A 24,611-nucleotide genomic window follows, 5' to 3' on the forward strand; every position below is an offset into this window, starting at 1 on the left:
CTGTATACAGACATAGGACACTACACCTCCAACATGACCTGACCACTGGACATGGTCATAATACAATTCTATTACACTCTATACAGACATAGGACACTACACCCCCAACATGACCTGACCACTGGACATGGTCATAATACAATTCTATTACACTCTATACAGACATAGGACACTACACCTCCAACATGACCTGACCATTGAACGTAATCATAATACAATTCTATTACACTCTTTACAGACATAGGACACTACACCTCCAGCATGACCTGACCACTGGACATGATCATAATATAATTCTATTACACTGTATACAGACATAGGACACTACACCCCCAACATGACCTGACCACTGGACATGGTCATAATACAATTCTATTACACTCTATACAGACATAGGACACTACACCTCCAACATGACCTGACCATTGAACGTAATCATAATACAATTCTATTACACTCTTTACAGACATAGGACACTACACCTCCAGCATGACCTGACCACTGGACATGATCATAATATAATTCTATTACACTGTATACAGACATAGGACACTATACCCCAACATGACCTGACCACTGGACATGATCATAATACAATTCTATTACACTGTATACAGACATAGGACACTACATCCCCAACATGACCTGACCACTGGACATGATCATAATACAATTCTATTACACTCTATACAGACATAGGACACTACACCCCCAACATGACCTGACCACTGGACATGATCATAATACAATTCTATTACACTGTATACAGACATAGGACACTACATCCCCAACATGACCTGACCACTGGACATGATCATAATACAATTCTATTACACTCTATACAGACATAGGACACTACACCCCCAACATGACCTGACCACTGGACATGATCATAATATAATTCTATTACACTGTATACAGACATAGGACACTATACCCCAACATGACCTGACCACTGGACATGATCATAATACAATTCTATTACACTGTATACAGACATAGGACACTACATCCCCAACATGACCTGACCACTGGACATGATCATAATACAATTCTATTACACTCTATACAGACATAGGACACTACACCTCCAACATGACCTGACCACTGGACATGATCATAATACAATTCTATTACACTGTATACAGACATAGGACACTACACCTCCAACATGACCTGACCATTGAACGTAATCATAATACAATTCTATTACACTCTATAGAGACATAGGACACTACACCCCCAACATGACCTGACCACTGGACATGATCATAATACAATTCTATTACACTCTATACAGACATAGGACACTACACCCCCAACATGACCTGACCACTGGACATGATCATAATACAATTCTATTACACTCTATACAGACATAGGACACTACACCTCCAACATGACCTGACCACTGGACATGATCATAATACAATTCTATTACACTGTATACAGATATAGGACACTACACCTCCAGCATGACCTGACCACTGGACATGATCATAATACAATTCTATTACACTGTTTACAGACATAGGACACTACACCCCCAACATGACCTGACCACCGGACATGATCATAATACAATTCTATTACACTATACAGCACTATACAGACATAGGACACTACACCCACAACATGACCTGACCTCCGGACATGATCATAATACAATTCTATTACTCTCTACATTTCAGGTACAGCTTCCAAACACCACCACAAGTGGAGATGAAGGTTCGTCCGAAGCTTGGAGAAAGAGAGGTGACATTTATACACGTGACCGAGTGGATAGAGAAGAAACTCCTAGATGAATTCCAGGTAATTTACCTCAATTTCTCTAGAGTAAAAATGTCAAAACTACTGTGTGGAGGTGGGGGTAGCAATGTAACTGCAGTAAGCTAGCTGCATACTTTGAAACTGCTGAGTAGACAGTAGCAGGGTTGCTGAATAAACCACCCAGAGTCCTGCTGAAAATACAATAGAAGCATCATGTTAGCAATGGGTTAGACTATTAAATAATAACACAATATTGTATCATAATTATATATTGAAAGATGCACTTGGACGTTGATTTGTATTTTGTTTTCATTGGCAGAAAATTTTGGTGATGCCAAACATGGATGACTTGTTATTTCCCATCATGCAATCTGGACTGGATAGCTTCAGGCAGACACCGACTGACCAGTGAAAGCCAGTATCACTATGAACACATGGGGGAAAGTATATGTGCATGGTCCGGTGGTCAAACGATAATGATTGGATGGAACTGAAATGCATGAACTATTCTTGGACCAAACTGAGGAATTCAACTGGAGAAAATAAAACATGTGCTGGATCTAGGAGATGATGTTTTACTAGCCAGCACCGAGGAGACAGAACCCCTTCAGGGCTGGACTTCAGTAAGATGGCGCCAGGAACCGGGACACATCTGTAATTCTCTTCATAAAGCCATCGAATCATATATCACCACTGATATCTCAGTGAATGCTCTTTAACTCCAGTGTTTTAACTTCGGCTACAGATACAAAGGAGAAGAGGTTCTACTTTTATAAATGGATTGAACTCTAAAGTGACATACAGCTTAAATTGTACACTGCTTATTGAGGTATAAGAATACAGCCTATTCATTTACTAGGAACTAGTGACCACTGAGGCATGAGGTTTTGCCTCACAGGGGTCTCAGAAGATATTAGTGGGTGCAGGGCATAGGTCATCTCCATGGGCACCCATACTTCTTATCAGAACACAGATTGAATTTGGGCCTCAGCAACTGTTAGGGTATGAGTTTAAAGGACCACTAAAGACCAACATTTTAATTTTATGGTTATATGGTTATTGGGCAGAACGGTGGCCTAGTGGTTAGCACTTCTGCCTCACAGCGCTGGGGTCATGAGTTCAATTCCCGACCATGGCCTTATCTGTGTGGAGTTTGTATGTTCTCCCCGTGTTTGCGCGGGTTTCCTCCGGGTGCTCCGGTTTCCTCCCACACTCCAAAAACATACTGGTAGGTTAATTGGCTGCTAACAAATTGACCCTAGTCTGTGTGTCTGTGTGTTAGGGAATTTAGACTGTAAGCTCCAATGGGGCAGGGACTGATGTGAATGAGTTCTCTGTACAGCGCTGCGGAATCAGTGGCGCTATATAAATAAATGGTGATGATGATATGGTTCAGCATTAACATGACATGATCTCTTAAAAAGTAAATTATTGCCACCCCCCACTCAATTACAGCTGACTGAAGCTTCTTCCACATCTTTAGGAAGGGATCTGATACAGATCAAAAAGCTGAGACTGAGTAGCTGTGACAACACTGGCCCCGCCCCCGTGTATGAATCAACCAATCCAAAATGTGCACTGCTGCAAAGCAAGTTTGCCAAGCTGCCAGTCACTCTCTGCATGTTTAGTTAGAAAACAGCTCCATCCGAACATGTTAACCTGCTGCAGAGGAGTGAAAGGGGGCGGGGTGGATATATTTAGTACAGTATTAACACACCAGGTATTTTATAATATATTATTCAGCTCATAATGCACAACATTAGAAATGTGTTTTTTGTCAAATAATGGTTTTACTTGTTCTTTAAGTTTGGGACAGGTTCGGATTTAGGGCTCGAACTAATGTAAGGTTTATGTAAGATTTAGGGTAAACCAGAGGCCAGAAGGCTGTGAAAGAAGCGCCCACATTATATCCTACAAATGTCCCCTTTAACCCTTTAGTAAAATGTTCCTGCTGCCCCGTGCTTCAGTGATATCATTGGTGCATAGTAAATTCATTGGTTGTAGTCTCTTGAATATCGGTTCTGGCCAAAAAATGTCTGCCTCCACTGTGTGTAGTCCACAGGTACGTTTTAAGGGTTTGTGTCGGTAGTAAAATCTTGAATAGCAGGAACTTCAAGCAATAAAATATCATTTTGTATACTATAAAATGCTGATAAATTTCACCAAATCCATCATTATTTCACCGACCAAGCCATCATAATGAGATTCCTTTAGAACATACATTTTTAGGTATGTTTAGTCAAACACCTCTTTGCACTCTACCAATCTGTCTGTCTGTTTGTACTGAATAAACAGGCCCCACCCCTTGGCCTCGTGTGATATGACTTATTTTCAAAGGGTTCCATGGAATGCCCAGCACTTATTCGGGATTCTTTACTAACAATGGTGCTACGTGCAGTTAGTTGGGGAAGGGATTGGATTATTCAATTCTCTAAATGCCCAAACGTTTTTTTTTTATTCATGAAAAATTCAGGTTCTTCATAAAGCTACAAATTGGGCTGTTATCTAGCCCCGCCCCCCAAGAATATCATTAGCATCATTCAAATGATCACATGACAAAGAACATCCTTAATTATGTCACTGACGACCTAACATAGAACATTATAACTATTATTTATATCACTGATCATGGACTGCACCAGACATCACCTGGAACAGCAGCAGTACCATTTATCAAGCAGATCAGACCAATAAAGTTTCCTGTCAAAAAAGTGAATTTATATAAACAAGGGATGTCTTTTTCAATTATATCTTGTCTACTACTGGTAGGTAAATATAAATTTCTTGACACTGCTATTTTAACGGAGACACATAGGGTCTTATGTAAAGGTGAACCAAATTTACCCCAAAAGCGGGCAAATAAAATGCGTCCCCCGTCCTCCTAGCAAAAACAGCCCGGTGTTGAGAGCACTAGACCAGGCCTGGCCAATCTGTGGCTCTCCAGGTGTTGTGAAACTACAAGCCCCAGCATGCTTTGCCAGTAGACAGCCAGACGATAACTAGCAGGGCATGCTGGGACATGTAGTTTCACTAGGATGAGCTAGATAGAGGAGAGGAGAAAAAGTATTTTGATCGCACCAGTGCCGAGCATCAACCCAATGTAGTTTCACAACAGCTGGAGAGCCACAGGTTGTCCAGGTCTGCACTAGAGCAATTCCCACACCCCTGGGTGAGTGGGGGTTAATAAATTAATGTAAAGTGAAATTACATCATTTTTGCCTAGTGCACTACAGATCCCAACATGCCCTAGCCTTAAAGTGTATGGGTATTCTGGCTAAGTAGTACTACATGTGCCAGCATACCCATGGCTGCAAGGGCATGCTGGCATTTATAGAACTACAAGTGCTAGCATGCCCTGGCATGCTGACCCGTTAGGACCAATAGTGAATCTTGAAAACATTATTTAAAAAAAGACACACACTATGAAACAAAATTATTTATTCTAAATTCAGGCACCCCCACCCCATGCTCTGAGTCCAAAGTGTGGGAAAGTCCCAGTCCCAAGTCCCATAAATAACTGTAATGGTCATTGCGCTGGCGGCTTTGGTCAGAGCAAGTTACCCGTTGTCTGTCAAAGGGTCTGTTTTCATTAACCATGACATCTGCACAACCAGGAGCTGACCGTCTGGACCCAGGTGAGGAAATAAACGTGTGTACATCTTTTTTTTATTTCAATGTGCAACACAGGTCCCAGTGGGCCGTGTATGTTCTACCAGCTCTAGTCCCAATGCCCGCTCTGAGTCTCGCCGGCTGCTATTGTCCGCATTGTCCTCTCTCTCTAGACTGTAAGCTCTCACCAGTACGGTGTTCTCTACCCTTTGTCTCGTGCCAGCACTTCCTTCAACCTCAATTGTACAGAGTTTTATGGTGTCGTACAAATAAATGAGGAGGAGGTAGATATGAGAACAAGACGTGAATCAAGTACGGGTGGCAGATATTGGAACACATATGGGGTGAACGTCTTTTGGGAAGCATAAAAGACTTGGGGGCAGAATGTGGTCCAGCGTTCACCATGTCGGGGGCCCCACCGTGTCTAAGGCCCCCGTTTGTGTAAAGTCTTGCTGTGGGCCCACTGCCAGTGATCATCAGGACTTCACAAGAAAAAGAGTCTGAAACACACTTGCCAACTTTATAAGGACAAGTGGACGGAGGCTTGGTGCCCTGGATTCAGGGAACAGGCTTGCTCCCCGGGAGGACTACTCGAAATTTTTGACTCTCCCATACACTCCAGGAGAGGTGAGTAGACAAGTATGACCTGAGACCATGAGAAGAAGGACTCCCAGTCGCTCTCCAAGACAAACCCACACCCCTGGAACGTCCGGGGCAGTGAAATAGGAACGTCAAAGGAAGCTGCCCTATTTTTGTAACTTTTTTGTATTTTAACTTTTTTGTACACATAAATACTTTTATATACACATGCCAGTTGTAAACAAATATTCACTTAAAAAAATTACTCCTTATAAGTATTCTGATCAAGACTGTTGATCTTTGGTTTAGTACTCTCACATTTGCAAGAAGATAATTAGCTGTACAATTTATTTTATGTATTTTCTTATCATTTGTTTATACAGTGTATTTACAGCTTTTTTTTTATACGATGTTGCTTGCAGCTAATAATCCGCTTATCGGTTGACATTTCACCTTTACAGTGTTACCGGAAGAGTTAACATACCACTATGAAATAAAGACACAGAGACTTGTATTGGCTAAAATGAAAGGTCAGCAATTTATTGAGATTATCAATATATTATCAGTATATATCAATATACTGTCTGGAGAAAAAACTCTCCAGACAGTGAAAGGGGAAGCTGACTGCCTGTATGTGGACCTTATCCTGCTTCCCCCACTATAATCCTGCCCCCTACGTCCCTACTGATTGGCTGCCCCCTGCCCCCCAGTGGAGTTAACTCTTGCTATACTTTTACTTTCTTTTACCTGCCCCCTCAGCGTTTATGTTACCTCAGGCTAATCCCCGCTCTCTGTTATCCTTCTTTTATTTTATTTCATACTTGGTAAAGGTTTGGAAGACCCTGAGTTCCCTATAAAGCTTTCTGTATGGGAAACGGATCACTAGAATGCTCTCTAAAGTGTACATAGATTATTAGAAAGCTCTCTGTATGGTAATCTGATCACTAGAAAGCTCTCTGCATTGTATAGAGGTCACTCTATGGTCAGTCCAGATGGGGCTTGTAGGTGTCATATTTGATTAAAGCTCTTTTACATAACATTTTTCATGCATTTCATAGGACCGTACTTGCCAGGAGAGTCCGAGAGACTCAAGAATTTTGGGTAGCTCGCTGCCTCCTTTCTCCCAGATCCCACCCACTTCCTAGTGAAGTGGGCTTCAACATGGAGTCTCGATCTGATTTTATGTAAATCGCATGGTTAGAGCCAAGATGAGATTTGTGGTGCCCCCTGCACTTCCTCTTGACCTGCCCTCCAGGTGGTTGTTAAAGTTGGCAGGTTTGCATAAATTCACAATAACATTAGACATACCACGTCTACATGGTTTTTGTCACACCTAGATTGGCTTTGACTTACTATCAAGTATTTTGAAAGGATGAGCAGATAAAAGAAGTCATGACCACAGCTACTACAGTAACTATCATTATTATTTCCTCCCTAAATGTGCCATCAAAGAACATATAAAACAATAGCTCCCCCTAATGGTAGGAATGAAACACTTCACAGAATATCTTGTTGCAGGGAAATCTGACTGGGAACTGCTTGTTTGTTCTGTCTCATTTTTCCTTTATATTCATCTATCAGTACAATAAAATAAAATTAATCTTGCAGGTAATGTTCCTTGCCTACATTGTTAGTCTCTGTGTCCCACAATCTACTTATACTACACAAATGATATGTATTTATGTATGAATTTCTGTAAATAATATAAGTAGCAAGAGTGAGTTCTGATGTAATCACTGATAATAAGTTATTTCTGTTGTAATCACTTCAGTGTTCATTAGGAATTCCTGTGCATTATTAATGCACCTCTATTGTAAGTATTTACGGAAAATAGAGGTAACCTTGGATTTCAGTTAACTGTATGAAAGAAGTTGATATAACTTACAGTTCCATCTATCTCTTTCTAAACCCCTCCTGTTAACTTTATATGTGTCTGGTGCTCCATTTATTATAGAAAAGATTGGAGACGGGAGGCAGTGACGGGTGGGTGTGACATAATTTGGGGACATCATAAGAGGATAAAGAGGCAAGTGACATTGTTGGGAGATTTGAAAATATTAGTGTAGGCAAAGTTAGGCAGTCACAATACCCTTTCCCTAGACCATACTGAGAAATAGCAATAAGGCTATGCCTAGAACATGCATTCACTTGTAGTTGGAAAAGATAAATGTTGATTTTTTTTTGAGGTTGACTTTAAAGTGTCCCCTTTTGACCAAGCACACTTGCAAAATGCTTTTGGGTAATGTGGGAATCGTCAAGACATCCTTCATTCCAGATGTCATGATTATGATATAATTAGAAGTTAATATTTTATTAAGATATAAATGTTCTCTTCTTAGCAGAGAAGTTGTTAATATCCTGTGACAGACATGTGTCACATTAATCCAAGGGTTAACTACTCTACTTCAAAGGCCTTTGGAATGTTTATATTTGGAGAAGCTTTGTATCCTCTAAAGTATCTGTGCCTTGTCACATACCTGAGTTGTGTATATTTCTGAGAACCCTGAAATCCAGTACATGAACTACAAATTAGATCAACAGGTAAAATAAACTTTATGAATCCTTCCAGATGCTATAGAAGACAATGTGACAATCCCAGGTCTTTATATATATTCCTATATGCCACCTAATACATCAAAGCACTACCTTTTATAAATCTATATTTGAGTATTCACTATATGTATTTTTAATCAGGAGAATGAGGTACATCATATATGAAAATAATAACAGCCAGCCTCATATGGAACAAAGTGAAATAGCATATCTTCCTAAGGCATTCATATTACATAATGATGTATGTATCTGCGTGTAAATTCACATTCAGTTGATTGGATGTATTATAATACTATGATTTTCCACAGAAAAGATATTTAATTTAATGACTTCTTGACTAAAGTGTGTTGGAAAACAACTAGACATAAACCCAATTATCATATATACATATCTTCTTTCACTGCCCTTCCAGTATAGGGGTTTAATGTGCAGCAATGATTGCTTAAAAATACTAATCTGATGTCAAGGAGAACAATATGCTATTAAGGTTCTGTCAATTTTCCAGTCTTCCCAGTCTTCTCGGTCCAGTCACACAAAAGCACGTGAGTTTTCAGCTTCTGTTTTTCTTCTGTTTATTTTATAAAAATGTTTTGCAATAATATACTGTATGCCCTTCTGTTTTCCTTTTTTTTTTCTTTTTGCATACATAGAGCATTTGGGACTTTCTTCATCATATTAAACTCCATTTAATAATGTTCTATCTTCGTGCTCTTAAACAATTCATGTGCCAAATTACCTTGGTTAGTTTTAAACACTACAGTAACTTTAATTAATTTAAGTTGTGAGTGTATAATGAGAAAAGTTAGGGAGTAACTGAAGACTTCCTAAAAGTCTAAGCTTTGGAACCACATCTTTTAGTGATAGCAGAACTGGGTAGAGAATAGTGAGCGTGAGATTTAATTTTGAGGCAGTTTAATACATTTTAGACAGACCTGGTTGTTTTGTTTGGCTTAACCCTTTCACCCTCACACGTCACACCTGCTCAGGTGAGTCTAGCCGTGACACCAGAGGATTTTTGTACCCTCTGGAGCCCCGGGCAAACACAAAACTGTTAGCTGACAGGCTTGCATTATACCTACATTTTATTCTCTGCAAAGATTATCTTTAAGTTCAAAAACACTTTTCATTGTTAAATAAATTGATTTTACTGATTCAGGAAAGGTTCAGCCAGAGGAACCAACAAATTATTATTGTGAACAGTTCAGATCTAATGAAGTAGATTGTGTTTCAATTGGAGATAAATTTTATTGAGCACTTTGGGTAGTTGCCGAAAATGCTGTTGTCAGCATTTTTAAACCCACTGAAGCAATTAACATGTGTGTATGAAATTGTCCCCTTATTACTCACTTGAAAGAATTATTTCAATTTAGAATTTAGATGTTTCATGTGACACATCCTGCAGTGTTCAAAACTCTTCAGTCAGAAAAAGGTAATTCCAGGTGTTTGCGGAAAATAAGGTAAATGAACAGTATGAAAGAGAACGCGCCAAGCTCATCACTATGAGGTAACTTTTATTACCATTTCTAGACCAATAAAAAGATGTATATTTGCAATATCTATAGTCCCTCAGATGGCTCTGGTTTGTCTTTTATCAGATGTTTCTTCTGGGGTCCCTGTATGGGGAAAAAATGTGAAAGGTGACTTTTAATACAATGTAAAATAGTTTTAAAGCAATATACCAATGTTAATACATTAACTATTTAAACAGTTAATAGATGTTGGAATAATCCTTTTTGATCTGCACAAGATGCCAGGAATACCTCCCAACACCCGATTTAGGCGGAACAGTCCCGATTTGAGAACTGGGAGTTATGACCCATTCAGCACTAGTCTGAAATGAGTGGGTGTTTGGTTGGAAATAAAATTACGGGATATATCCTAAAAGAGTTCTGAGTCTTACGTCAAAAAAAAAGAGCGCACATCGGACACATTGAATGAGTAAAAGTGACAGATGAATTATGCGCATTTTGTCTGTGTTAATTGTTCCCTTAACATGTCTCTGTCATATGTTTCCATGGTGGGTCTTAAATTTCAGTGCACATACCCTTAAGAAGCTGTTGAGCTTCAACTCCTAGGGGTATATTTACTAAACTGCGGGTTTGAAAAAGTGAAGATGTTGCCTATAGCAACCAATCAGATTCTAGCTGTCATTTTGAAGAGTGCACTAAATAAATGATAACTAGAATCTGATTGGTTGCTATAGGCAACATCTCCACTTTTCCAAACCTGTTTAGTAAATCTAGCCCCTAGTCTCTTGCAGTCCAATGATAATAGGAGGAGGAGTTAACTCATTCAGTGGCTCTATCAAGCTTTCAATTAAAAAAAAAAGTTTAGCAAGTGAGCCAGATGTCCACATACCATGAAAGCTCTCTTCTCTTGATCTGTTTGGAAACATCCATGGCCAAATTTAGATGTAGTATCGATGAATTTCAGCTCAATGGGCTCCAGGGCGCGGCGGCTCACGTGAACCAATAGAGACTGAGGGAGAGAAATCTCAGTTATACTAAATACAGGAATCCACTGACTGATCCAAATTACATCCTAATATACAATATCTGATATATTAGTTTTGTCGTAAACCTGCTCTTAGAGACTTCTGGTGCCCCCATGTGGATAAATAGGGTCGTTCTGCAGTCGGACAGAAAGCAGAATGTGATTCCTACTATAGAAGAATGGTCAATGACCAAATACCTCTGCTAATTCGGTCATCGGCCAACCTGATTTTACATATTACCCGAGACCACATTTAGCATTTGGCTCGATAGTCCTGTGCCTGAGGCGGCAGATGTTGAGAGATGGTTCTTTCCTCACACAGTGTCGTACTTAAGATTGTAGAAAATTAAACTGATCTACAGATGGAGCATGTTTCTTTCAAACAACAATTGAGCGCCAGGCACACAGTGTATTGATGGCGCCATTCAGATCCAACCATGCTCCTTACTACCAGTGACGTAGAATGGAGGGACAGGGTTATTGCTGCATGAGCCAACATGTCGTACTCACTTTGGGGGCTCCTGGCTTGCACCAATTGCCTAAATGAAACATGCTCTATTTTTAAGTTTAACTGGTATGAACGTCAATTGTGTAGCATAGCTTACTCTGTGGCAGAATCAGCACAGCAACAAAATGGTCCTTATCAAAGGTGTGTGTAGTGGAAGGGACATGGGTGCCAATGGCCCCAACGATGTAAATCTGGCCACGGTAAAGCTTACCTTATCTCTGATGAGACTAATACACCCTCACAGGTGTCCCAATTTCTACTCTAAGTCGCACCAGCTCCTCTTGTTTCAGCTGTGCCCCCTTCCACTTAGAATGTAAGCTCTCCAATGAGCAGGGTCCTTCATACCCTTTGTTTTCATGTCTGCATTTATTGTGTCTACCTTGTATGTCCCTGTTTTATGTATGTACTGTGTTCCCTGCTATGTGGCCTTGCGGAGCACTGTGGCGCCTTACAAATCTACGATAATATTATTAATAATGATGGTAAAATCTGATCAAGTTTGAAATGAATAATCCTTTATGCTGTCTTATGTCAATTTACTTGAAAAAGCCAAATTGGCAATTAATTCTGCATGCGTGTGGCCGGCCTAGACCTCTTCTTTTACATCAACAACAATACGCTGTACCTGACACCTCCAATACACTGTGAAAACATGAATCATAATAGTAAAGGGAAGAAGAGCCGAACAATACCTAAAAACCTGTTTCTGAACAGAACGAATTGCTACGTTTAGCTGTGTTAAAAAGTATTCAATATAAGTTAAATAACTACTCTGGTAATAATTTCCCTTTAATTATAAGGCATCATCAATTTAATTGAGAGAAGTAAAAAGTAAAAGGCTTATTGGATAAAATAAAGACCATGGGGTAAATGTATCAAGCTGAGAGTTTTCCGGCGGGTTTGAAAAGTGGAGATGTTGCCTATAGCAACCAATCAGATTCTAGCTATCATTTTGTAGAATGTACTAAATAAATGATAGCTAGAATCTATTTGGCTTTTCAAAGCTGCCGCACAACTCTCAGCTTGATACATTTACCCCCATGTTGCGTTGTGTTTTCATTTATTGGAGACTGGAGCTTGTACATTTATTTGTTTGTGTGTATGTTGTCAGTGTATTATGCATATGTGAAGACTCTAATGTGCCCGTTTTATTGCAGAAAAGGGTCTGATCGGCACAACCCTCCCCCACATACACAAGATTGGACTGGCCATTAATTTAACCTATGGGCCCTACACCATGTCTTACGACTATGTTTACTGTTGACCCTTTGCATAGCCTAGTTAGGCATTGAAAACACACCTTGAAAATGTTATATAGGTCTCCTTAACACTCACCTTCCTGAGAGTGAGTACCCGCTTCTTGCTTCCCACAACGCAACCCTTAAGCATGACATAGTCATTGTTCACTTTTCCATAATGTGGGAATCCTCCCTGGGGATAAAAATGAGAACGATATGGTAATTGGTAACGTGTGATCTATACACAGTGCCTCGTGCCTCAAAGAGGTCACCAGTTTCTAGTGAACTGACATTCTGCATTGTCATGAATATTGGTCCAGTACAAGCAATTGCTACAAAGAATACAGTGACAACAAGCATAGCTTTATTAGTGTCATCTTGCAAATACATTCTGATACTGCAACAATCTGCTTTTTCATGAGGCTAATTCTAATGTTGGAAAATGCAGAATCAGACTAGTAAGACAAAGTCAAATACTTAAAACATTAATGAAATGACTATAACTAAAAATTAATATTTCACCCACAGCTGTTACAAATGTGATTTTCTAACTCAAATATGACATTGCATACTCACCAAGGGTGTGATGGACTTATCTGTGATATCGTACTGTGTTGCCGCGTTGTTCTTCACAACTTTACCATCCTGCATATGTATTCCGCGGCCAATGCGATATATCTAAGAGTAAAATATAAAGGTGCCAGTCATAGAGATGAGGGTCAGTGCACCAACTGTTGGGTGTAATATTGAATGTGACGTGACCTTCGGAGAGCGCCCCCTAGTGGTGATATTAAGAGCTTTGTACAAATTGATTAGGCCTTCCAGTACAGCCATTCCTAGCAACTGTTGCATTGTCATATAATGAATTACAAATACAATGCTATTTGTTACATTTTCCAGTATACAATATAAATCTAAAGAATTACGCTGGGAGTAGGTCGTAGCCTGGATAAATTAAGACAGATACTCAAACAGGGACTTATATTTACCACCTCTCTGCCTGCTCTCAGTCATATTGACCCTGGTTATCTCACCAATGATGTCATACAACCCTCCCCCCTCTTCCCCACTAGACCATGCCTCTAGTGTATTGTATTGTGAGAAACTTATCACACGGAACTATGGAAGGAGATAAGGGGATTAAAGAACAGAGACAAAATGAATAGCAGTCTACTGAACGATGAGCTGTGAACTCTGATTTATACCCTGTTCCCGTTCCCATACCCCACGACGACCCGGATTGAGGCTGAGTGTGAAAGGGTCCCCTGCTAATTCCCAGGTCTTCCGACCCGGGTCTTTTGTAGGGTTATTCCCGGGTCTGATCCGGGTAGCCTCCAGTCTGAACAGCGAGACCTGGGTTTTTCAACCCAGGTGTCACCAAAACCTATTGAAGAAAAAAGAAAAGAAAAACTTACATCACAAGAGGAGCCAATCAAAGCTCTTCTTGTTATGTTGCCATGGAGACCCGGGCAGACCCGTGTTCAGTGTGAACCTGGTCGACCTGGAAATTTGCAGGGGTGGGATGCTCCCAGTTTCATATACCCGGGATAGTGCCGAGGGGGCAAAGTGAAAGTGGTATAAGTGAGACCATCATAGATTATAGCAAAGCCTCATAATAATTGCATAATACATTTATCTATAAATAATATGTATCTTTCTCTGTGTGTATATATATATATATATATATATATATATATATATATATATATATATATATAAAAGAAGAAGATTGGTTGTTTGTTTGTTTGTTGGTGAATTCTTCTCTCAAGCTCTCAGAGTAACGCTGCCAAATCTTACATAGTTTTTTAGTGTCGAAAAAGTAAGCTATTATTAGACCAACGCGACACATATATTGAACTTTGAGCCTGTTCTGAGCCTGCATTCGGATGCCCCTGCAACGATTGGGATGAAACTAATGTGAGGTGGTCCAGTTCATCATCATCATTTATTTATATAGCGCCACTAATTCCGCAGCGCTGTACAGATATCTCACTCACATCAGTCCCTGCCCCATTGGAGCTTACAGTCTAAATTCCCTAACACAGACGCACACACACAGACTGATACACAGACTAGGGTCAATTTGTTAGCAGCCAATTAACCTACTAGTATGTTTATAGTGTGTGGGCGGAAACTGGAGCACACCCACCGAAACACAGGGAGAACATAGAACATCACACAGACAAGATCATGGTCAGGAATTGAACTTATGACCCCAATGCTGAGATGCAGAAGTGCTAACCACCAAGCCACTGTGCTGCCAATAATAAATCCTGTTGAATCCTGGTTTTAGGGGGGTTAGGGTCCCAGTCGGATCTCTCGTTGAAGTACACTGGGCAGAACTTTGATCCGGGGAGTGTGTTCTGGGCCTTCCACTGGATGGATTTGGTGACATTTAATATAAAGACAAAAACGACACTGGGCAGCCACCTCATGGGTGTGTTGGAAGAGCTGCTAATTCTTTTTAAAAGGTTGACAGTTACATCCAACTCATTGATGACTTAATAACTTGAAGATTTAAACCCAGGCAGCGCCGGGGACTTCAGCTAGTGTTAGATAAATACAAAGGGAAATTAATATAGAGGTTAAATTGGTTTTAAAATGTAGCTTTTTCCTTTATCTGCAAATATCAGTATATTATATAAAGAACTAACTGGTAGAATGTTGCTTAGGAGAATCTTAGAGTGAAAAGATACTACTAGGTTTACAAATATTTCTATCACCAATCTGGACAGAACCTTTAATTCTATACCATAATTGAAGTATTTAAAATATTGCATCCTTGATTTTTTTGTGGGACACTCTCTTGCCAGGGTTTCACAAATTAATGTGAGCCTCATCTTTCTTAAAATAAAAAAAAAGAAGTATTTATCATGCTTCCGTGAAACTTGCATACTGGGTAAACTGAATTGTTAACTCCAGACTCCTATTAGAATACTAAGTGTATCTGTTTTTACATCCATTAGATCTATAATCCATACATATAAGAAGTACCTTCTTGTTGATCTCTGTACGATGGTGATAGCCCTTTTGGCCAGCGCGGGCTATGGTGTAGGAAACTCGTGCAGGGTGCCAGGCTCCAATACATGCCACCTTCCGCAACCCCTTGTGTGTTTTACGGGGTAACTTCTTGGTATGCCAGCGTGATGTTACACCTGTGTATTAAAGAATGATTATACTGCGAGTACCATAAATTATAACATTTCGGTAAATGGCCTTATAGAAGATGCAGATGTATTTAAACTGGATATATTTGATTTATATATTGATGACGTTGAAATGTCTTTTCTTTTTCCTATCCAGTTTCCGCTTTCACACTTATCCTTGGCAGCCAATGAGCATCTCTACATCATACCAGTCTTATTTTTGTCTCTCAAACACTTTTAGCACTCTGTTTAGGTGTCATGTCCATTATAAACAAAAGATAAATCACAGTGGACCAAAACTATCATTTATATAATAACGAACTACCTAAAATTATAGATATTATAAAAAGTTCAGCCACCCTAAATATGTATGAGGATGCAAGCGTTAGGAATACCTTATAATTATAACTAGTCAAGCGTTCCTAACACTTGAGTGCTAAACCCTCCAGGTACTATTTTAAAGGAGTTTACACAAATATCAATGACAAATGTTAATGACAAGAGCATTATATCATTATAATGGCATTCACCTTTCATTCCCTTTCCCTTGGTGACTCCAATGACATCGATCATCTCGTCCTGGCCGAAGACAGTGCTCACTGGGATCTGCTTCTCCAGCTTCTCGTGTGCCCAGTCTACCTTCTCAGCCACGGTCCCACCATTTAGCTGGATCTCCATCACATGGGCCTTCTTCTGCCGCAAGGGCAGGACTTTCATCTGCATGGGGCAGACAGTCAGACCACTGGCTCAAAGAAAAAGGGGATCAAAACACTAAGTACATGCACCAGTCTGCTCTTCTTCATCCAGGAAGGCCCCTCACCTGAGTGTGTACGATGACCCGGATAACCTTGCAATACTTCTTCATGACCGCAAAGTCTTTTTCCAGTTGTTTCTTGCCCTCCTCATCCTGCCATTTCTTACAATACTTAGTAAAGGCCTTTTTCTTGCTCTTATACCTGTTGGATAAATAATATTGTAAATAGTCCAGATATCCGATCATTCTACCCGTGGAGCTCTCACCAGTTCCTGTAGAAGCGTCTCCTGCACTCATCACTGATGTGCTCTGCAAATATGGTCTTCAAACTCCGCAAGCCCCGAGGGGTCTCCACGTATCCCACTATCCCTACCACAATCATCGGGGGTGTCTCGATGATCGTCACCGCTTCCACCTCCTCCCGTTTGGAAATCTCTGAGTTGATGAGAAAAAGATGTAAATGATAACATAGTTGAATTTGTCTGGGTACTAATTTAAATCAATATACATGATTTGGAAGAATCAGAGTAAAATGTTAATCTAACAAGCACGTAAAGCCTCTGACCTTGGAAATAAAGGACATGATTGGTAACAATCAGAGACGTTGTATAATAAATTAGTTTCATTGACATTCAGTTATGTCTCAGGCATCCAATTTAAATTTTCTACAGCTACACAATTTTAAATGATTTATTTGCACATTCCCTTTTGCAACTTAACTACATATATACCATTATCATCCTGGCTTTGTTTTGTGTTTTTCACTAAAGACTTTATATCATTTTGGACGTGCTGTTTATGCAGCACAGATTGTCAAGCCGAATGGTCTTACATACCACTTCTGCTGTGCTTTATCCTGATAACAGCAAGCAACAGCTGTAATAGCTAAAACCATGGGTGCTTCACTGCATGCAATTAAGGTGGCTTCATGGTGTGAAACCACTTGTGATTTCATTAGACAAGAGCCCTGTCATTCATTTCATCCAATGAAATAGTTGTGCTTCCTCTCCATTGGCTCTCTATATTAAGAGGATGGTCATATACATTCTATTGTGGAGAGAATATTAACCTCCACCAAGGGTTGAAGGAACAGGTGGTGGAGGTATGTTGGTACCTGTCTATGGTGGGTTTCAGGCTAAGCAAAGGAATGTGCATGGAAGACATGAGACTAGTAAGCACAGGGATGTGTGCAATGCCCATGAGACTGTAAGGCTGGGCACAGGACCATGTATGGTGGCAAAGGGCTGGTGTGCATGGGACAGTTATGATGGGCACAGAGCTTTATCTGGTAGCCATTAGATTGGTGGGGAAGGAAATTATATGGTGTGAATGGGTCTGTGGTAAATATGAGGCTATCATGCTGGTCATCATGGGGTCAGAGAACATGAAGATGTAATGCTGGGTCCAGGGAGCTGTATGGTGGGCAAGAGGCTTTTATGTTGAGTATGGTGGTTATGAGTATGCTATGCTGGGCACTGGGCTGTGTATCATGGGTATAAGTATGTTATGCTGGGCACTGGGCCGTGTATCATGGTTATAACTATGTTATGCTGAGCACTGGGCTGTGTATCATGGGTATAAGTATGTTATGCTGGGCACTGGGCTGTGTATAATGGGTATAAGTATGCTATGCTGGGCACTGGGCTGTGTATCATGGGTATAAGTATGTTATGCTGGGCACTGGGCTGTGTATCATGGGTATAAGTATGTTATGCTGGGCACTGGGCTGTGTATCATGGGTATAAGTATGTTATGCTGGGCACTGGGCTGTGTATCATGGTTATAACTATGTTATGCTGGGCACTGGGCTGTGTATCATGGGTATAAGTATGCTATGCTGGGAAATGGGCTATGTATTATGGGTATAAGTATGTTATGCTGGGCACTGGGCTGTGTATCATGGGTATAAGTATGCTATGCTGGGAAATGGGCTATGTATTTTGGGTATAAGTATGTTATGCTGGGCACTGGGCTGTGTATCATGGTTATAACTATGTTATGCTGAGCACTGGGCTGTGTATCATGGGTATAAGTATGCTATGCTGGGAAATGGGCTATGTATTATGGGTATAAGGATGTTATGCTGGGCACTGGGCTGTATATCATGGGTATAAGTATGTTATGCTGGGCACTGGGGTGTGAATCATGGGTATAAGTATGTTATGCTGAGCACTGGGCTGTGTATTATGAGTATAAGTATGCTATGCTGGGCACTGGGCTGTGTATAGTGGGTATGAGTATGTTATGCTGGGCACTGGGCTGTGTATAGTGGGTATAACTATGTTATGCTGGGCACTGGGCTGTGTATCATGGGTATAAGTATGTTATGCTGGGCAATGGGCTGTGTATCATGGGTATAAGTATGTTATGCTGAGCACTGGGCTGTGTATTATGTGTATAAGTATGTTATGCTGGGCACTGGGCTGTGTATCATGGTTATAACTATGTTATGCTGGGCACTGGGCTGTGTATCATGGGTATAAGTATGCTATGCTGGGAAATGGGCTATGTATTATGGGTATAAGTATGTTATGCTGGGCACTGGGCTGTGTATCATGGGTATAAGTATGCTATGCTGGGAAATGGGCTATGTATTTTGGGTATAAGTATGTTATGCTGGGCACTGGGCTGTGTATCATGGTTATAACTATGTTATGCTGAGCACTGGGCTGTGTATCATGGGTATAAGTATGCTATGCTGGGAAATGGGCTATGTATTATGGGTATAAGGATGTTATGCTGGGCACTGGGCTGTATATCATGGGTATAAGTATGTTATGCTGGGCACTGGGGTGTGAATCATGGGTATAAGTATGTTATGCTGAGCACTGGGCTGTGTATTATGAGTATAAGTATGCTATGCTGGGCACTGGGCTGTGTATAGTGGGTATGAGTATGTTATGCTGGGCACTGGGCTGTGTATAGTGGGTATAACTATGTTATGCTGGGCACTGGGCTGTGTATCATGGGTATAAGTATGTTATGCTGGGCAATGGGCTGTGTATCATGGGTATAAGTATGTTATGCTGGGCACTGGGCTGTGTATAATGGGTATAAGTATGTTATGCTGAGCACTGGGCTGTGTATTATGTGTATAAGTATGTTATGCTGGGCACTGGGCTGTGTATTATGGGTATAAGTATGTTATGCTGGGCACTGGGCTGTGTATCATTGGTATAAGTATGTTATGCTGGGCATTGAGTTGTGTAAAGTTGGTATAAGAATGTTACTCTGGTCTTATTCGCCATTTATTTCTGATGTCCCACCATTTCCTTAAATTGAACATATCTCAAACTGAACTGATCATGGTTATATTGTTTTGTCTATAGTGTTGTGATTTGCCTATATTGTCATTGTACTGTTTTTGTCTATATGTTTTGCTCTGTTTTTTCTCCATGTTATGACGCTGCGGACCCCCTGTGGTGCCTTATAAATAAAGGATAATAATAGTAATAATAATGTATGATGTGCTATGCCATACACAGTGTACCAGGCATATTCTTACTCACTGTACCACCCATAGTTATTATTTCATTTTTCAGTATATAATAGGGTATTCTGTTATTAGTGTGCATTAATCTCTCTGACATATTGATATGAGAACAGTGAAGATCTAGGATTGTTATATATCATTTATGTGTTACTCTTATTCCGCCACGTACTGAGTCCTGATCGGTGGACCTCTCGCAGGGTGTGGGTCATCCCAGCCTTGTACCCCAGGAAGGCTGTAAGGTGAACCGGTTTGCTAGGGTCATCCTTGGGCCATGTCTTCACTTTACCACGATGACGTTTGCTGCGCTTGTGGGGGAGAAAGCCCAGGTGTCCATGACGGGGGGCCGAAAACTTACGATGAGACTATAAAGGATATTGGGGAGAATATAAGCAGTTTAGTACATCAATTTCTCTCTGCAGAACTCAATCTCTACCTGTTACGCATAGGGCCACATTTAGAATTAGGAGCAAAGGAAGAGAAGGAGCAAATTTGCCCTCTGGTAAAACCAAACCAAGATCATAGGAGTTACAAAACTTAGATTTGCTTTTTGCTTTTTTTAAACAGCAAATGTTGTATGTTGGAACATATACTCTTTTTTTTCCAGGATGTACTCTCGTAAATCCCTTTGCAAACTTGCTCTGTGTGGGATAAAGATATGTCTGCAACTGCAAGGTAATGTCTCTCAGCTGGATGCATTTGGTTTCTACTCTCAGGCACGTTTCTGAGGAGAGTGTAACCTGATCTGTGAGTTAGAGCCTGTCAGTCAGGAAGCTCCTCAGTATTCACATGATGGCAGAGGAGGGGGGTGGGAGGGTTGTGCCGAGAACATGCATGCTGAGAAGAGATGTGCTCCAATGTCTCTGTGCTCACTTACAAAACTGTAAATCATTAATAGCAACTTGAAGTAAAAAAATATAAGGAAAAATTTACAAATTTACATCTTTTATCAGGTAACCTGAGTGATTTTTGTTTGAAAAAAAAAAAACATGCATAATTTTTTCAGGGACTGCAGCTTTAAATAGCTATTATTGAGTTGAGCAGTCCTAGAAACGTACCTCTCATAAAATATTTGTTATTGTATCGGGAGGGGGTGGGGTGCCCATTCATTCTACTGCCTAAGGTATCAACTGAGATGGTGCCTTCTCATCCCATCTACAAACTATCATAAACATGTGTATATTTGTAGTGTGCACTGCAAATATAATTGTATTATTAATATACATAATTGTTAGTATTATTAGATCATACTTGCCAACTCTCCCTGAATATCAGGGAGACTCCCTGAAATAGGGGTGATCTCCCTCACTCCCTGAAGAGTCTGGCATTCTCCCTGATGCTGAGCCAGTACAAGACGTGGTTGGCTTCACCATCTGTGGCATGATGACACAGTTCAGAAATTGTGTCCTATGTACCTGTATTGATGCCTATGGAGGTGGCCATTTTCATGGAGACCAAGATTTAATCAAAGACTGACAGATAAGACAACATGACTTCAGTAATGGAGACAAAAATGTAAAAGACACTTCAGTCTCTAGAGAGACTGAAGTGTCTAGAGAGAGTTGCTTTTCTTTAACGCATAGTTGCCTACTCTCCCGGAATGTCTTTGAGACTCCTGCATTTCTGGGAGACCTCCCGGGAGAGCAGGGCAACCTCCTGGTTCTCGCCCCCGCAATAGATAAAGTGGCGGGGGGCAAGGCTTAATGACGCAAATATTGTGTCATCTTAGCCCCACCCCCTGCTGTAATTGGCCAAAATTGTGACAATCATTTAGGGGGCTGGGCCAAAATGATGCGATTTGTCAAGCCCCGCCCCTGCACGCCCACCTCCCCCGGGATCTCCCTGAAGCCAACAAGGAAAAGTTGACAAGTATGTATTAGATCTACCAGGAAGGTAAGTGCCAGTAATTTACACTTTTGCTTCAAGAATATTGTCATTTTTAAATAAATTCCCTTAATTTCCCTTGCATTTCATCAAGAAGCAGGTTCAGATGTGGTCTGGTTTTATGTATGAACAGAGCATAGCGACAAAATTTCCCCTCCCTTTCCCTCAACAGCGGGTGGAGCAGCCTCCACCTCAATCAGCTATGGTGAGTGAGTTAATTAATCTAATAAGTGCATGTAAATAACCCTTATGCAGACTGCACCTTCAAGCTACCTCCAAGGTATAGTGACTTCAGATACGCTCCTAAATTAGCTCTATATTCAATGGGAGTATAATAAATATACCCTCATAAACATGTACAGGTAAATGCAGACTGTCTAATGTTCCATGCTCATGGATACAGTGATAAGAAATTATAAATGCCCACTGCTTTTTTCAAACAAAGTTTTTAAAAAAAATCCTGCGTAGTCTTAGACCTACTCTTCAGAATCAATGTACTATGTAAAGGAGGAGGGCGTCTATCTGTGGTAATGTTGGTAACTACTCCACACATCCACCAGCACGGTAACATGAGCTCTATGTATCTGTGAGGTCACTGTCCTGCAAATATACTGTCTTATTTTTACTCCGATGGCACATGAAGCACGTGGGTCTTCTCATGTCCACAAGGGGGAAAACAATTTGTCATTTATTTAAAAACTATTGGTACAATTAGCAGTGTACATCTTAATAAAGCAACTTCACGTATATGCATAAATTAAACTGCTATTTCTTCATAAGCTATTTCTTAACATGGCATTCTATGATTGGGTGGACATTGAATAGCACCAATGCATTATCCAGGCAAAATCTAACAGAATAAGCCCAGCCCCTGATCTGTGCAAACCACGCCCCCAATTCACAAAAACATGGCCCCAATCTACACAGCCACACCTACTTCCCCGCTAACCACTTCTTGCAAAGATCCACCTACTTCCACGTAAGCTCCACCCTTTTGCAAAACAAGTGTTAAATAATTGTCGGATACATTGTCAGTAACAAATAAAAAAGTCCAGAGACAAAGGGGTATATTTACTAAACTGCAGGTTTGAAAAAGTGGAGATGTTGCCTATAGCAACCAATCAGATTCTAGTTATCATTTATTTAGTACATTTTACAAGATGACAGCTAGGATCTGATTGGTTGCTATAGTCAACATCTCCACTTTTTCAAACCCTCAGTTTAGTAAATATACCCCAAAGTGTCGGAAGCAGGGACTGCCCCTAGAAATTAGGAACAGTTGGCAGCTATGTAGCTGGTTTTGGTAGTACATTAGGTAAGTGCCGTGGGGAAGACCAGACACAGAGGAGGGGTGCTCTCACCTTTAGATATTTAGATATTGTTACCTATGAAAAGCATTTGCTAATGTCTGTTTCCCATTGATTCCCTAAGAAGCAGTCAATCATCACACGTGTCTGCCATCATATCAGACTAGATGTTTTACACTAATTTATTGGTAAGGTGGCAAAGCTCCTAAACTTAATATGCAATGGGGTTTATATTCACAGCCCTCCAGCCTTCAAAGGGGCCGCACCGAGGAAGGAGCGCTCCAGAGAGCCCTTTAATCACTACACGTACCGCTAAAGAAACCGCAGTCCCTTTTTCTATGAGAAAATTACTGTAATAACAAAACTCTGGAGGGTATTATACTTTTAAGAGACCTACAAAATACCAAATTTACTCATATCACATTTTTGGTGCAAAATTGACACTAAACCATAACAACCAATCAGAGACTTGCTTTCATTTAAATCGCACATTTGAGGCGAAAAAACTTGCACCTCGATAGTCCACCCTGCACCCACCAAGACGCCTGCACAAGTATAAGGTGCCCCACTTATGCCCTCTTACCTACCAGGTAGCCCTTCACACCCCTAATAATGGAAACTGCAACACAGAATGGACGAATAACAAGCAAAGGGCGACGGTGAATGATAGTGCGAGGTAACCCTGGCGCTGATGACAAGCTGAATAAAGAAATGACCTGCAGTAGTCACAGCAATAAGACTATATTTTTATTATATACCTGATTTATCCAGCTACTTCCATTTCTACCTGCTCTATACAAACAACCCGCTTCCATAGGAAAAACAAAACTTACAAAAGTCCAAGCACATAACTAATACAATAGAGTTATTCACACTGTGTCCTGCAATATCCAATGTCTATAAAGAGATTAGTATTAATTGCCAAGCTCTGATAGAGACATACAGACCATAGTACTTGTCCCGGGGCTGCTGCTGAAGCAAAGAGACGTTTGCCAAGTGTTGATCCAAATTTGATACTTAAGAAGTTAGAGACACAAATTTAGCATCGAGCTTCATAGGCTTCTATATTCATTTCAGGCAGGGGGTATGCCGGGAACCTGTGATATAAATCAGTCCGTCCAATGGGGGAAGGTCAGTTGTCTGAGTGCCTATTTAATCCCTAGGGGAAGTTAACCTAGAAAGGTTGCACCATTGGTACAGAGACTGCTATTGTGAGAGGTTAGTTAGCATCGTATTGCCTGGTTGATAATGAATGAATGAGGTACAGAGCTGTGTTCTCC

The 24,611-nt window shown here is 40.5% G+C and overlaps 2 protein-coding genes across 3 annotated transcripts in view; one reads left to right on the forward strand and one right to left on the reverse strand.

Moving 5' to 3' along the window:
- LOC142097451 (testis-expressed protein 2-like) overlaps window positions 1–4,078 on the forward strand; it is a 46,902-nt gene extending 42,824 nt beyond the window's left edge. For both annotated transcript variants that reach the window (XM_075179296.1, XM_075179295.1), the window contains exons 11-12: window positions 1,692–1,812; window positions 2,090–4,078. In XM_075179296.1, the coding sequence (XP_075035397.1) occupies window positions 1,692–1,812; window positions 2,090–2,182 (214 nt within the window). In that variant the 3' untranslated portion in view covers window positions 2,183–4,078. The remainder of the gene's footprint in view (window positions 1–1,691; window positions 1,813–2,089) is intronic.
- Window positions 4,079–10,005: 5,927 nt separating this feature from the next.
- Window positions 10,006–24,399, reverse strand: RPL3L (ribosomal protein L3 like). The gene is made up of 10 exons (XM_075179297.1): window positions 24,279–24,399; window positions 20,313–20,505; window positions 16,917–17,085; window positions 16,717–16,852; window positions 16,427–16,613; window positions 15,745–15,905; window positions 13,327–13,428; window positions 12,848–12,943; window positions 10,870–10,989; window positions 10,006–10,124 (listed from the first exon to the last, which is right to left on the reverse strand). The coding sequence occupies exons 1-10, from the start codon at window positions 24,279–24,281 to the stop codon at window positions 10,068–10,070; spliced, it is 1,224 nt and encodes a 407-aa protein (XP_075035398.1). The 5' UTR covers window positions 24,282–24,399; the 3' UTR covers window positions 10,006–10,067.
- Window positions 24,400–24,611: the final 212 nt, after the last annotated feature.

The sequence above is a fragment of the Mixophyes fleayi genome, chromosome 7 (genome assembly GCF_038048845.1).
Source record: "Mixophyes fleayi isolate aMixFle1 chromosome 7, aMixFle1.hap1, whole genome shotgun sequence".
Taxonomy (NCBI): Eukaryota; Metazoa; Chordata; class Amphibia; order Anura; family Limnodynastidae; genus Mixophyes; species Mixophyes fleayi.

Bases quoted from the DNA above. Each gene is read 5' to 3' on its own strand.
- RPL3L (XM_075179297.1), bottom strand. The intron at 15,906-16,426 runs GTGAATGCCATT...TTTAATACACAG, and splicing joins CAAGGGAAAGGGAATGAAAG to GTGTAACATCACGCTGGCAT. The intron at 10,125-10,869 runs GTATGTGGACAT...TTCCCCATACAG, and splicing joins AAGAGAAGAGAGCTTTCATG to GGACCCCAGAAGAAACATCT.